Genomic DNA, 13,883 nt, shown 5'->3' on the forward strand with positions numbered 1-13,883 from the left:
AAAAAACAGACCTCAAGAAAACCTTGAAGACAGAAAAGGTGACTCAACATATAAGAGAATTCAGTAAGATTATAATCTGATTTCTTATGAAGAATAACCAAGACCTGAGGCGTATCTCAGTTGATAGGTTACTAGAACGCAAAAGATCTCCAGTCACTTAAGCTTGGCATGCTGGCACACCCGTGTAATGCAAGCATGTAGGATTAGAAATTCAAAGTAATCCTTGGCTACAGAGTGAATTCAGGGATAGCTTTGCCTGCGTAAGACCCTGTCTCATATAACAAAAACAAAATAAAAGTTTAATGGAAACCAGAAAACATACACGCACTATATTCTAGTGGCTAAAAGAAAGGCAATTAGCATTTCAGACCCAGCATAACTGTCCTTTAAAATGAAAATAAGGGCATTCCCAGATAAACAAAAATTGAAAGAACATGGAACTAGTAGGACAGCCTTATCTAAAACACTAAGAGAGAATTAAGGATGAAAGCAATTGCTACCTATTATTTATTCACATCTACATGATGTGATACAACAGTGACTCCACCACCCTGGCCGCAGATACCCTCCTTTGCTTTTCTGTTATTGTAACCAAACACTAGAACCAAAAGCAACTTGGAGAGTACAGAGTTCATTTGGCTCCTGTCTTCAGGTCACCACCGTCATTGGGGGAAGTCAAAGCAGGGACTCAATCAGGAACTAGCAAACATGGAGGAATGTTGTTCACCTCTGAATTCATCATCTGCTTTGATCTGCTAGCCCAGAAACCGCCTACATAGGTATGGTACTGTCCACAGCGGGCTGGGCCATCCACATCTACTAACAGTCAAGACAATACCTCACAGATGTGGCCACAAGCCGACCTGATTGAGGCCCTTCATCTCAGAAGAGAGACTTCTCAGGAACCTCTAGCTTGTGTGGATTTAACATAAAAACTAACCAGAACAATAGATAACTAGATGAATAAATTAATAGCTAAACTGAAGCCAAGTCTCAATAAGGATAGAGTCAATGTGGTAACAGCATGAAATTTGTTATCGTCACAAGGTCATAAACCCTACCTGTTCAGCTATTAAAATTCAGCCATTTTATATAGGTTATAAGATTTCAGGGAGGTGGAGAGATGGCTCCGGGGTTAAGAGAACCGACTGCTCTTCCAGAGGTCCTGAGTTCAATTTCCAGCAACCACATGGTGGCTCACAACCACTTGTAATGAGATCTGGTGCCCTCTTCTGGCCTGCAGGGACACATGCAGTCAGAATATTGTATACATAATAAATAAATAAATCTTTTTTTAAAAAAGATTTCAGAATAATTTTTATAATTTCGAATTATTTGCTGTAATTATTAATTTGTTAGCATATGTGTAACGTATTTTAAAATTGATTTCTGTTACTTCAATGCCTCAATACTCAAAGAATCTATATGCCTATTTCTGTTTGTTGCCTGGTTGTTGTGTTTTGGTTTTTGTTTTTTTTTTCTCTTTTGATTGTGATGACTGAATGCCAGACCCTATATGACAAATCATATAAATAATGCAAGGCTCAAAGTGATATCATTCTCCCCAAAATACTTGCTTTTGGGGGGAGAGACCACTACAAAAGGAAGAAACAGCATCAAAGCAGATTCAAGGCGATGCTACAATGTGACAGTCCTTGTGTTTAGTATATTTTCAGCTCATCAAGGCTCCAAGAGGTTAACATAGGGTAAAAGTCTGAGCGGTTTCCCAGGATTCTTCATCTTCAGTCAGCCCAGAAGTCTACCCTGGGCCTTTTTCCAGTTTGTGAATCAGCACACATTACAGGAAAAATGTGCTGCAAAAAAAGTCAAAACCACCACTGAACTTGGAATTTCAACAAAATACCCGAAGCCTCTTTTCCTTGATTTGTTAATAAATCCCTAATTCTTTCAAAGTTTTAAAAATTGGTGCCTGTAGTGATTAATGTTAACTGTCAACTTGACAGCATTTAGAATCACAGCAGGAAATACTTATGGGTATAACTATGAGGCTATTTCCAAAAAGGTTTAACTGAGGGAGGGAAGACCTGCCCTGAGTATGGGTGATACCATCCCATTGCCGGGGTCCCTGAGTGAACAGGAGAAAGCTGCCTCAGGTTCCTGCTGCCATGCCCTCCCTACCATAGCAGACTGTTTCCCTTTAAACTGTAATCCAAATGAGCCTTTCCCACTTAAGGTGCTTTCAGTCAGGTGAATGCTTTCATTGTAACTAGAAACCTAACAAACACAAAGTCTTCCAGCGTTTCTGCAAAAACCTAGTGCATCCTTAAAGGCAGTAACTAGCTCTTTAACCCAGACCTGACAGAAGTTTGCCTGATTCTAATCTCATATTACTAGCAGTCCCCTTAAAAAGGAGACCATTAATTTGCTATGAACCCACTCTCTACCTAAGTGAAATACAGCAAATTAAATGCATCAGTGGATTTGGGGAGGAAAATCACTAACACTGACTTTTGTTCAATTACTCATGTTACTTATCGGTACCCAAAACATTGAATGATTTAACTTCATATTTTAGAGATAATTTTACTATTTGCAAACTTTAAAGAGTCTAACAGGGCCACCCATGCTTATGTGAGGTGGAGTGCAATCTTGTCTCGTTTTATGCCCTTGTAGAAAGCTCCCTGAAACAAACATATAAAAAACAATTTAATTTGCCACTTAAAATGATATGCTATCAAATTAAAATTTCTCTAAAGATAAGGTAACAATAAAGACTGCAGGAGTAATATACAAACAGCTAAATTTGCATGTTATAAAGCCTATGTATGTCTCTTAATGGCATCTGCGGTAGTGAAGGACTTATATACTGCTTTAACAGCATCTCATTGGCTTCTGACTACCCATCTTTCCAAGCCAAGTTATTATGTCCAAAGTGTATTTTATCTTTTTAATTGCTTTAGACATTAAACCAACCTAATATGAAGCTATTGATACTTCACAAATTGTGGGTCACACTTAATATCCTGTTTCCCCCAGGTATCACTCACACACAAATGCACAACACACACGACATGCGCAGATACAAGTCTTATCCTTATGTATGTCTGTTTTGTTTTAAAAATTAGGACTTACCACAATTTCAGAAAAGAAAACTGGAAAAATATTCTCATTCCTGAATTATTTCTTTATTAAATATCTTCAAATGATAACATGTAAATACTAGTGATGCCTTAAAGAAAACAATTAAGGCATTCAGCCTACTTCTACTTTCTAACCTACAGAGTTCCCATGCCACTGAAAGAGTACAGAAAACAGAAAGGCTGTCTTATTTTCCAAATTCTTAAACGCCTAGGTTTTTGTACTGGAAGAAGGCTGAGGGAATTAAACTAAACACTCCAGAACTACAAATTCTGCTTGGGTTTGGTTTATTCACTTGTCCAGTGTCTTTGCCAAGAGACACCTTTTGTAAATACTTAGGAACACAGAGCATTGACGGACTTAACAATTTCCACAAGGTTAGAGGTACACTAAGTTCTACCAAGTTCAATAAATTTGGCCTCTATGTTTTCTTAAAAATAGATCTTGAGTATTAAAAATTGGGAATAGTGCCTTTTTTTACAACATATATTTGGATTAGGAAAAGGTTATTAAGATTTTAAACAGGGAATTACATGCAGAGTAATAAAGCTCTTCAGACCTCTGTCTGCAAGAATCCCATCACTAAGCATGGCACTTTACAACTAAGTCCCCAGATCTGCTCAGGAAAGGGAAGGCTCAAGAGACCTTCTGCTAAGAACCAGACTTCTCTGCTTCTAGTGGGCAAAATATGGTTTTAGGTCTGGGTTTGTTCACTACCTTCTCCTTTTCAAAAGTGCATTCTGGAACTACAGTCTCAGTGATTTCCTTATGAATAATCATGTCAGCTGTCACTCCATTATTACTCTACATTAAATCTAAGTTATGTTCAGCAGCTTGGTGTAATTTGGATGTTTTTTTTTTTTTTTATTTTCTTTCAAGTTCTTAGCTGAATTTAAAAGTCAAATTTTTTCATGAAGAGTTAAGTTAATGGAAGATGGAGGCAAAGATTAAATCAGGGGGAATCACTCACTGATCAAGGGTGCTTGGAATTCTTATGAATACAAATAACCTATCAAGGTTAATGAGGTTCAACCTAAGTTTAGAAGAAGGGGAAAAATGTTCTTATTTTCTGTGCATTTACAGATTGACATTCTCAGGGAGAATTTAAAGTACAGATTACACAAACTCAAACACATTTGGGGTTCCAAGAGATACTTCCACTCTTATCTCCCAATATAAAACAACTGCTTCAAATACATATTCTCAATAACAAAAGCCAATACAACGGTCGAACAAAGCAAAGATTGACGGCTCTTATAGAAACCAATGTGCTTTCAAGAAGTGACTCTGAATATTTGCTGCATAAGCATGATATGAGAACCTGAGTTCAGAACCCCAGCACCCACATAAAAAACTGAAGACAAGATCACTGGTGTTGCTGGCCTCTAGTCCAACTCCAGGTTCAGTGACCCTTTCTCAAGGAGTAAAGTGAAAAGTGATAGAACAGGACATTTGATGGCTTCTGCTAGCCTAGGCACACATACCTATATATACACATATACATAACACACACACACACACACACACACACACACACACACACACACACCACTGTAGGTGGATTTTTCTGTCCCAACTGCCAGCTGTGAAATAACCACATGGAGACTTATTAGTTTTAAAAGATAGGCCAATAGCTTAGGCTTGTTACTAACTAGCTCTTACAACATAAAGTAACCCATTTTTATAAACCTACTTTTTCTCTCATTATTATGGCTTTATTATCTTTACTCTGTACTGCCATGCTTCTTCCTCTACATCTGGGTGTTGACTTCGCTTTTCTTCTTCCCAGAGCTTGCTCTGTCCCCAGAAGTCCCACCTAAACTCTTTCCCTGCCTAGCTATTGGCCATTCAGTTCTTTATTAAACCAATCAGAGGGTGCTTTGGCAAAGACAAAAGGAAAAAAGAAAGAGGCTGAACAACAAACATTAGCTTTCAAAATTACTAAAAGATTTTCCTATAATTACCTTCACCAACAAATGGTAACTGAGCATATAATTCAGGTTAATACATTGTCTGGTAGTACAGTAGGGCACAGAGAGTAAATCTGATTTTAACCCACACCCACACCCACATCCACACCCACACCCACACAAGAGCTCCTACTACACTACAAGTTTGCATTTTAACATCAACACATACTAGTAGATTGCCCACAGCAAAATCTGTGCACAGCGAAATATCAAAACAAAAGGAAACAAAATAATGAACATCAGAGTGAAAACACAGTGAGTCAATCTTAAAAAGACAAGCAACATCAGGAAAAAACACTATGGGAGAAAAGACAGGAAATCAGAAGGATTCCTGTAACAGCATATGAAAGAGCTAGAAACCTCACTGTAGCCACAAACACACGTCCTTTTAGACATCATTGTCTCTCATTCTGTCTTCAACAGGCAAGTTTTTGGTTTCAAATTCCAAAACCTAGATACAGACAATTAGAGACGCATGATAGTTCCTTAAAATGTACACAGGCTCCCACGGTGTAAGTAGATGAACCAACACACTCCGGCCTTGCTCTTTGCTGAGCTGCACTGCTGATGGGAGCCAGTCACCTGGATCACTTTAATGGCCGGACACAGAACACACATCTCCAGATAAGAAGACGATATTCTGACAAGATGTCTTACCAAGATAAAAGCATTAGCGTCAACTCTGTCTTGGTGACGGGGCTGCTGGCTTAATCTTGTAACTCCACTTTATTGTGACCTACTTTGAAATTTTAAAGGAATATAACCAGATCAAATTAAGCCAATGTAAAGACAGTAATAAAAAAAAATATTAGTGATGTGGACAAAAGACAGCTGGAAAGATTGTCACTTACATCTGCTACACTCCAAAAAGGCTTTGGGGAGGGAATACTTTACGATTTCCTCAAAAAGATAGAGAAGCAGTGAAAAACTCAAACTAAGGCAAAATAAAGGATGGAAATTTGGGAACTCTAGGAAAAAAAATGTTATTGTCAAGATTTTTTATGGGATTCTATAGAACTACAGGAAATTTGTGGTTAGAAAGAAATAGCATCGATGATTAAACAAATCCTAAGCCAGGTGGTGGCAGCACGAGCCAAGCAGTGGTGGTGCACACCTCAGTCTCAGCACCTGGGAGGCAGAGGCAGGCAGATCTCTGAGTTCAAGGCCAGCCTGGTCTACAGAGCAAGTTCCACAACAGCCAGGGCTGCACAGAGAAAGCTCTCTCAAGAAAACCAAAACAACAACAACAACCAAAAATTCTAAGGTCTACTATCACATCCATGCTCTTGGGCTGGCCAAGTACATGTTCATCTATTTTGGTTTACCATATTTGATCTTTAAAAAGTAAAGAAGTGCTGGCTCAGAGGGGAAATGCCTATTGTGCAAGTATCAAAGACCTGAGTTCCATCCCAAAACCCAAGTCAAAGACAAGCACAATAACATGTTTGTAACCCTGACACTGGGGTGGGGGTGGGGGATGGGAACAGGTGGATCCCTAAAGATCACTGGCCAGCCTAGCTAAATCAGAGACTTTCAAGAATAGTGAGCAACTCTGTCTCAAACATACAGTGGAGGGCCAGCAAGGTGACTCTTTGGCTTTGTAAAGGGACTTGTCACCAAGCCTAACAAATTGGGTTCATCCCTGGGACCACATGGTAGAAACAAATGACTCTTGCAAGGTGTCCTCCAATCTCTACCCACTTTGTGGTATGTGCACATGTGGACACACACACAATAAATAAGCAAATAATTTTGGTTTTTTAGTATGTTTCTAACTGAAATAGAATTATATCACTTCCCTCCTCCCTCTACTTCCTCCAGCTACTCCTGGCTTCCTTCCCTCAAATCTGTCCCATTCCCCCACTCTAAAGTTGGTAGCCTATTTTTCTTTTATTGTTACACATGCATACACAGACATACACACACACACACACACACACACAACTTGCCAAGTCCATTTTTTAGTTTGTGTGTATGTGGTTTCACTGATAACCAGCTGCTACAGAGAAGACTGATCCAGAAGAGAGGCTAATTCTCCTCCCAGAAGTCAACAGGTGACTACATCTATTGCCTACAAAGATGACTGAAAAGATACATCCATATTACAGTTCCTGCTTCTATGGCACAAGGAACATCCCAGAAGAGAAGGGAGATGTATTTTAAAAGTCAGAATATCAAAAAATCTGTTGTTCTGTTGTGAAACAGTATCCATTCGGAATGGATGCATAAACAAGACTAGAAGAATAGCAAGATCAATGGGCATGTTCACGTGGGAGTGGGGGGGGGGGGAGGGGGTTAAAAGTATAGACACAGTTTTTAAAAGTACAAAAAATAAAAAATAAGAAGATGGAGAAGCTGTCAGAGGGAAAAAAAAAAAACACCCAAGGTTGACTTCTGGCATGAATACACACACACCACCAAACATACATTCACAAACATATAAATAAGTACATCCACCAAACATGGGTACACACACAAAACACACAAGCAACCAAAGGAGATTAATTTCTATTTGGTTATAAAGTACATAAGGCAACAATAGCTCAATGGTCCCAAATTAGCTAACATTTTTTGAAAATGCCCCAAAACACTAAATGGAATTTAACTATATTTCAGAGGTAGTCTCAACTGTCAGCAGCTACTCCTCAGTAACCTATAACCTCTATTTCCCTGAGAGCCAAGACTAGACATCACTTGGAGAACAAAACCATAAGGTGTGACAAAGAAGGTGTAATCAGAAGTGCTGCTAAATCCAAAACAACTGAGAGGAACTTGATCCATGCTATTGTTAAAGGTTAGGGGTTTGAAGCCAGCCTGTGCTATGCAGTTGATCTAAGGCCACTCTGGGCTACAAAGACAGGCCATGTCTAAAGGAGAGGGTGGGGTGGAGGAACAGAGAAGCAAGGAGCTGTAAGTAAAACTATTTTTTCCTGGAGATGAATGCTAACCTCTTTGCAATGTCTTCTTAAAGACAATGGGGGGAGGGGCCACACCACAGGACACAACAATGTTTCAAGAGCACCTGAAATGCAACTCACAATGAGCGGTACTGGGTATGTGAACGTGAGCCTCTCTCCAATGCTTTGCAAACCAAACCCTGTACCACCAGTCCTAACCTATATGAAAATCACTCCCATGGATGACGACTAAGTTAGAAACAGAGAATCAGGCTCCTTGAGACCATCGTTACGCTACTATAAACCATTTTTTAGTGTCCATGAACTTCGGGACTTCCCCCACCACCACCCAATTTATAACAAAAATAAAAAAGAAGAAACTAGGGAGAAAGGGAAGGAGAGCACAAAAAATAAGCTCTAGTTAAAACTACAGCAGTTTTTTGTTGTTTTTTTTTTCCACCTTTGAAACTTGCTGTTTTGCTTTGGCTTTACTTAGCTTCTGTTAAACAATCTACTTTGACATTTTCATCAGCAGGACCAGGGGCCACACTGATACCCGTGAAGCAAATTTCACAAGTCATATTGTAGCACTAGAGCTATTTCTGGGATTTATTAAACATCTAGGAGGCCGAGGAAAGAGCATGCCAATATTTCTTTATCTTTACTATCTCTATGATCTAAATCTTGAATGAAATCTAAAAGGTATTCTTAGTGCATGCTGACAGATAAAAGAAAAACTCAGACTGAAGAAGTGTTCCGTACTTCCTTTGGGTTATACAAAGTCAGGAGCTGTGAGCATCAATTTTCTACCTATCATTATAATTATGGAAACTCTTCAAATGCGGCAACTTATTAGAAGACAACTGCACTAATAAACAGATGCAGGGGGAGAGCTGATACATATCTATTTCCAAATGTGCCAACTATGTTTGATCTAATTTGCATAATTATAATTAGAATTAAGTTATTTCCTTTCATGAGGTCCTTTTCTTTGATTTTTAATATATTCTGATAATTACCTCATCTAAGCTAGATAAGAGATGCACAGGAAATGGCAGCTGCCTGCCTTTGCTTCATTCACGGGTTACCACATTTTCATGAGCACCCCATAACTCCAGTTCCTGGAGGCTTCACAGCGCGACCTCAGGCCAACAGCTACAGATAGGGGAACCTGAAGCATTCCAAAGAAGAGACATCACCGGGTTCTTTTCACTCTGCCATCGGGCACGTTCATCCCCAAAATAAATCACTGCTGCTGTCTCAGAGAAGAAAACCCTTCCTGCATGCAGGACCCAAAGTAACTTCAAGGTTAAGAAGAGAAAGAGGCTTTCGCTATGAAATAATGAAGAAAACTAAAAAAGACTTCATTTCGGAGTCCCAAAAGAAAATCCAAACGCTAAGGAGGTGCTATATAGGAGTCAGGTAGTTGTTAGGTTCATTTTATATCATTTACCTCCAAAAGTAGCTCTCAAAATTATACAACTTTGAGTTAAATTTCTTTAAGCAATTCCAGTAAATAAAACTATCTTCCAAATGTAGATTAAAGACGGACGTCACCTCTACTTGGGCCGCCAAACTGGCTTTCTCCTTGTCCTTCCGTTCCATGCACCGCTTCACCTCCTCTAACTCGGAAGCCATGGCGTTGAAGTTCAGGTGCACCCGCAGCTCCGCCATCTGCCTCTCCAGACTCTGTTTCTCCCGCTCTACCCCTTAAGAGGCAAATGTAAAGCTCTTTGGTTACTCTTTATTCACAGGAGAGTGTACTGTCCAACAGTTACTATTTGGGTCTTAATGTGCTAGCTAGCATAATCCACTCAATAAGCATTGCAGATTTCTCCAATCTGCCATCTCAGGTCTCATGGTTCCCACACATTCATGAGCACCACAGTACCATGCCCCAATCAGCTAAATTCAAAGTACAGTATCAAGTCTTAAATACTTTTCAAAACTACACAGGCAGCTATGCCATCCTATTTTATGACATAGTAATATTTTCAATGTTTCCTAATTTCTAATACAATTTATTTCAGGAAACTCCTATACCTTTTATTCACTACGTTCCTTGTGTGGCTACATTACTTGCAAACTATAAAGCAAAAACACTGAGTTCAACCAGGCTACTACATGCTGATGCTACTAAGGCTTACACAATGAAATATTGTTCTTACATATAAACAACAAATGGTTCTCCTCAATCTCCATAAGACTGACGGCTGGTTCACTAATTCTCCCTAATCCTTTAGGCTATACCTTAAATTGTAAGACTGAACAATATACATTAATTATTTAATTCAACACTAAATGCTTGGTCAATGAGACATAGGATATTTTATCATATTCTTCACATATGAAGATGGACAACATAAAAATCCACTGACAATGAGCTTGCATTATAAGAATGAAAAAACACACAAAATGCTTCCTTTACTCTAAAATATTATCAATTAGAATATATATTAACAATTCAACACTGTTTTCCCAATAATTTTCTTCCTAGAAAAGGAGTGAAATAAATATGACCAAATCAAATCTGTATATAATTTATGAATTACATTCCAACTTGAGAAACAGTAAAGGTCTCAAAACCACACACTGAAAGGGAAGGCATATAGGTTCTTCAATAGCATAAGAACAGCCTGACAGATGACAGTTTTAAAAAACACAGTCATAATGGGGAACTAAGCCATACTTACACAATAGATACAGATTTCACTAAACTAAGAGAGAGGGCATTGGAGTGTTACCCTGGATAACAAAACAGCATAAAGTCCAGGTTACAAGAGGATTTAATATTCAGGTAACAGCTTTATACTGAACAATTAACAAATACAAGGACAGGAAGAGACAGAGGCAGCAGGGAGCTCACATATGGGCAGGGACTGGGACCTTCAATTTTCCAAAAAACTAAGAGATAGCAAGATTTAATCTTGCAGGTTATATAACAAGTATTTGAATGAGCCAGGTAGTCATACACATCAGTTAATTCCAGTTCTCAAGAGGCTAAGCCAGGAGGATCACAGGTTCAAGACTAGCCTGCCCTCCATAGACATGTGTTTTCATAAATTTTATAAATATACTATAAATAAGCATATGTAGAATTCTATACATATGTATAACAAGCCTCAGTAATATGACTATATAATATTTTTCATGATACATATAACATTAGTGTGGCTACCTACAAGAACATATACTAGTAGGAAGTATACAATACTAGAACATATTATTGTATAAAATACATCGGCTTAAATGTATATATAAATAAAACTTCACAAAATATGTATATATTTGGAACAGATACATACCAAATGTTTTGTAACATTTTTAAACACATAAAACACCAATGTGAATAAATATACCTATGTATATACACAAGTTTCATATGCAATAAAATATTTCACAAAATTCAAATATTTAAAACATTAACAATAAAATAGAACAAAAATTACACTCTCCTCACAAATCTAGAGGATTGTTACCTACACACTGTCAGGGATGATGCTTGTTGCATTATGGTACAGTAATTAGAAACTCAAGTTTGTGGAAGCAGATTAACGTCTACCTATGGTTTGAATAGCCCATCAAAAACTCATGCTGAAGCCTGCTAATGCAATACTGTTAAGATGAAGAATCTTCAAGACCTTCCTATCTCCTAAGAGTTCCACTCTTCTGGATGGGTTAATGCCCTGCTATGGGAGTGTGAGTCATCGGAGTATGACTTTGTTATAAATGGTTTTGCTAGTTGCCTCTCCCATATGCACACTGTCATGTTGACTCTATGTGCATTCTCATTCACCAGCTCTCGCTTCTCTCTCCCCTTCTTCCCAACACACATTGGCCATGTTGTCTGGCCGTTGCCTCTCCTTCTCGGCAGTCTTTTCTCATCATGTAATGCCATCCACTATGTTTTTATACAGTGAGGCTGCCACCACACGCAGCCCTTGCATCTGAACTTCCCAGCTGTCAAATCTGTGAGAAATGCATTTATTTTCTTTAATCAGTGAAATGAACCGTACCTTTCTCCCTAGAATGGTTCCATGAGTAAGGAAGATAATGTACAGGGAGTGAGCAATATCTCTTATCTGGTTAGAATCCAACACACGGTAGTGAGAGGTTGTAGTGAAGATACGAAAACCAACAGCTATTGTCTTGGAAGGATGCCCTGAGTAGCAGTATAGGAGAGAGGCTTAGGGGAGCCAGAGCACAGCAAGGCAAGTAAAAATGGAAGGACAAGTGAGCTGACATATGTCAAAGCTGGGGTGATGGAATAAGGAAAAAAGAGGTGACAGATCTGAGAGCTATCAGAAGCCATGAGTGACAGGTGCCTGTAATCCCAAGAGCCAGAGACTACAGCAGGTGATCCCCACTGCGAGGCTAGCCTGACCTAGTGAGTAAGATCTTGTCCCATAACACAGAAGAAAAGAAGAGAGATGCAGACAGAGACAGAACAGGAGGTAGGGACCAATTAATGAGTGGAGAAAAAAAAATAATTCCAGATGTTCCTTTGTGTTTTAGACTGAAGTATCTAGATTGGGGGATGAAACCATTTATTGGGACAGGAAGGAGAAAAGGGGTCTAATTTTGCTTTTTACTTAGAAAATATTTCATTTCAGCAAGAACTTATTTATACTGTATAATACCATGTACAAATGAAGAAAAATTTAATGTTTCCAGACCATTATGGCTGTCAATTTCTTCACAAAGCCTATTCAACAATGTAAAATGGGAAACTTCCTTCCAAAGCTAACAACACAGTTTCCACAATTCAAACATTTTAGGTACATGAAATATATGAAGACCAGTAATAGCAATATGTTATGTGTCAAAGAGAACAACAGCTTTTCCAGCTGTTGATACAAAATTATTGAGAATTCCAGAAAAAAGAAAAAAAAAAGGAAGAAGGGCAAAATGTAAAACCCTGGGAAATATCAATCTTCTCTTACTCTAGTGGTTACCTGGCACCAGTTTGTTTTATTAGCTTTTCAATCATCAGCCAGAGAGAAAGCATTCTATAGTGGCATCATTAAAACCAGATAAGGCACAGTCAATACTATGTCACAAGGCAGGAACAAGACACTTCACATCCACAGAGGTATGGAAAGTGCTGTCATACACCTACATAATCCTGGAGGACAGAATTCCAAAGGCATTAGAAAAACATGCTTTGAAGAGAAGATGGATTGGTTGTAAATCTGCTGACTGCACAGTCTGTAGATGAGCATATGTAAAAACAACCAGCAACTCCATCTGCTCGGCTGAAGTCCAGAGACTGAGTAGAAGCAGACTCAGGGGTGGTGCTGGCAGGTGATAGCTAAAGCACAGGAGTAAATGGCTTCTCTGGAGAACTACTAAATATGAAAAGCCATCAAGAGGACAGTAAGCAAAACCAACCTCTGAACACGGGATGTGAACAAAGGAACAACAGATAAGGCAGAAGAAGAACTAGGAAGGCTCAGGGCATGAATGTCAGTGGAAGAGCTTTAAGAACCAGAAACGGGCAAGTGAGCTAAGTAATGAAGAAGCCTCTGCATTGTACTATGTCAGTACTGCAGGACACTGAGACTGGATTCCATTCTCCCATCTCCAGATAACAGGCTCTGAATATTAATGGTTCACACATTAAAAATTAGGGGAAAAAAAGAAAAGATAAAATAAAGGCATGTTTACAACTTAATTATAAAAGCACCCAGGCAAGGAGAAGAGAGAAACTGAAAACTTCACCAAAACCTTAGGATGTTCTTTCACAGACAATGCCCATGAGACCAGCAGGTTTGACAAGAGAAATAGGTCGAGAAATCAAGCAAAAGAGACATTCAAATCAGACTCGAGAATATGGCCAACTTGTTTGAAAACCTCATGGATGATTAAGAAATTTGGAAAGATTGATTTAGCACGACAGGAGTGCAGCCCAGGGGAA

At 38.7% G+C, this 13,883-nt stretch overlaps 1 protein-coding gene across 1 annotated transcript in view; it reads right to left on the minus strand.

Moving 5' to 3' along the window:
• Positions 1 to 13,883, minus strand: part of Cep128 (centrosomal protein 128) — a 223,316-nt gene that overhangs the window by 120,883 nt on the left and 88,550 nt on the right. The window contains exon 14 of the mRNA XM_036205643.1: positions 9,524 to 9,675. Coding sequence (XP_036061536.1) covers positions 9,524 to 9,675 — 152 coding nt within the window. The remainder of the gene's footprint in view (positions 1 to 9,523; positions 9,676 to 13,883) is intronic.

Source organism: Onychomys torridus, chromosome 14 (assembly GCF_903995425.1).
Source record: "Onychomys torridus chromosome 14, mOncTor1.1, whole genome shotgun sequence".
NCBI classification, from domain to species: domain Eukaryota; kingdom Metazoa; phylum Chordata; class Mammalia; order Rodentia; family Cricetidae; genus Onychomys; species Onychomys torridus.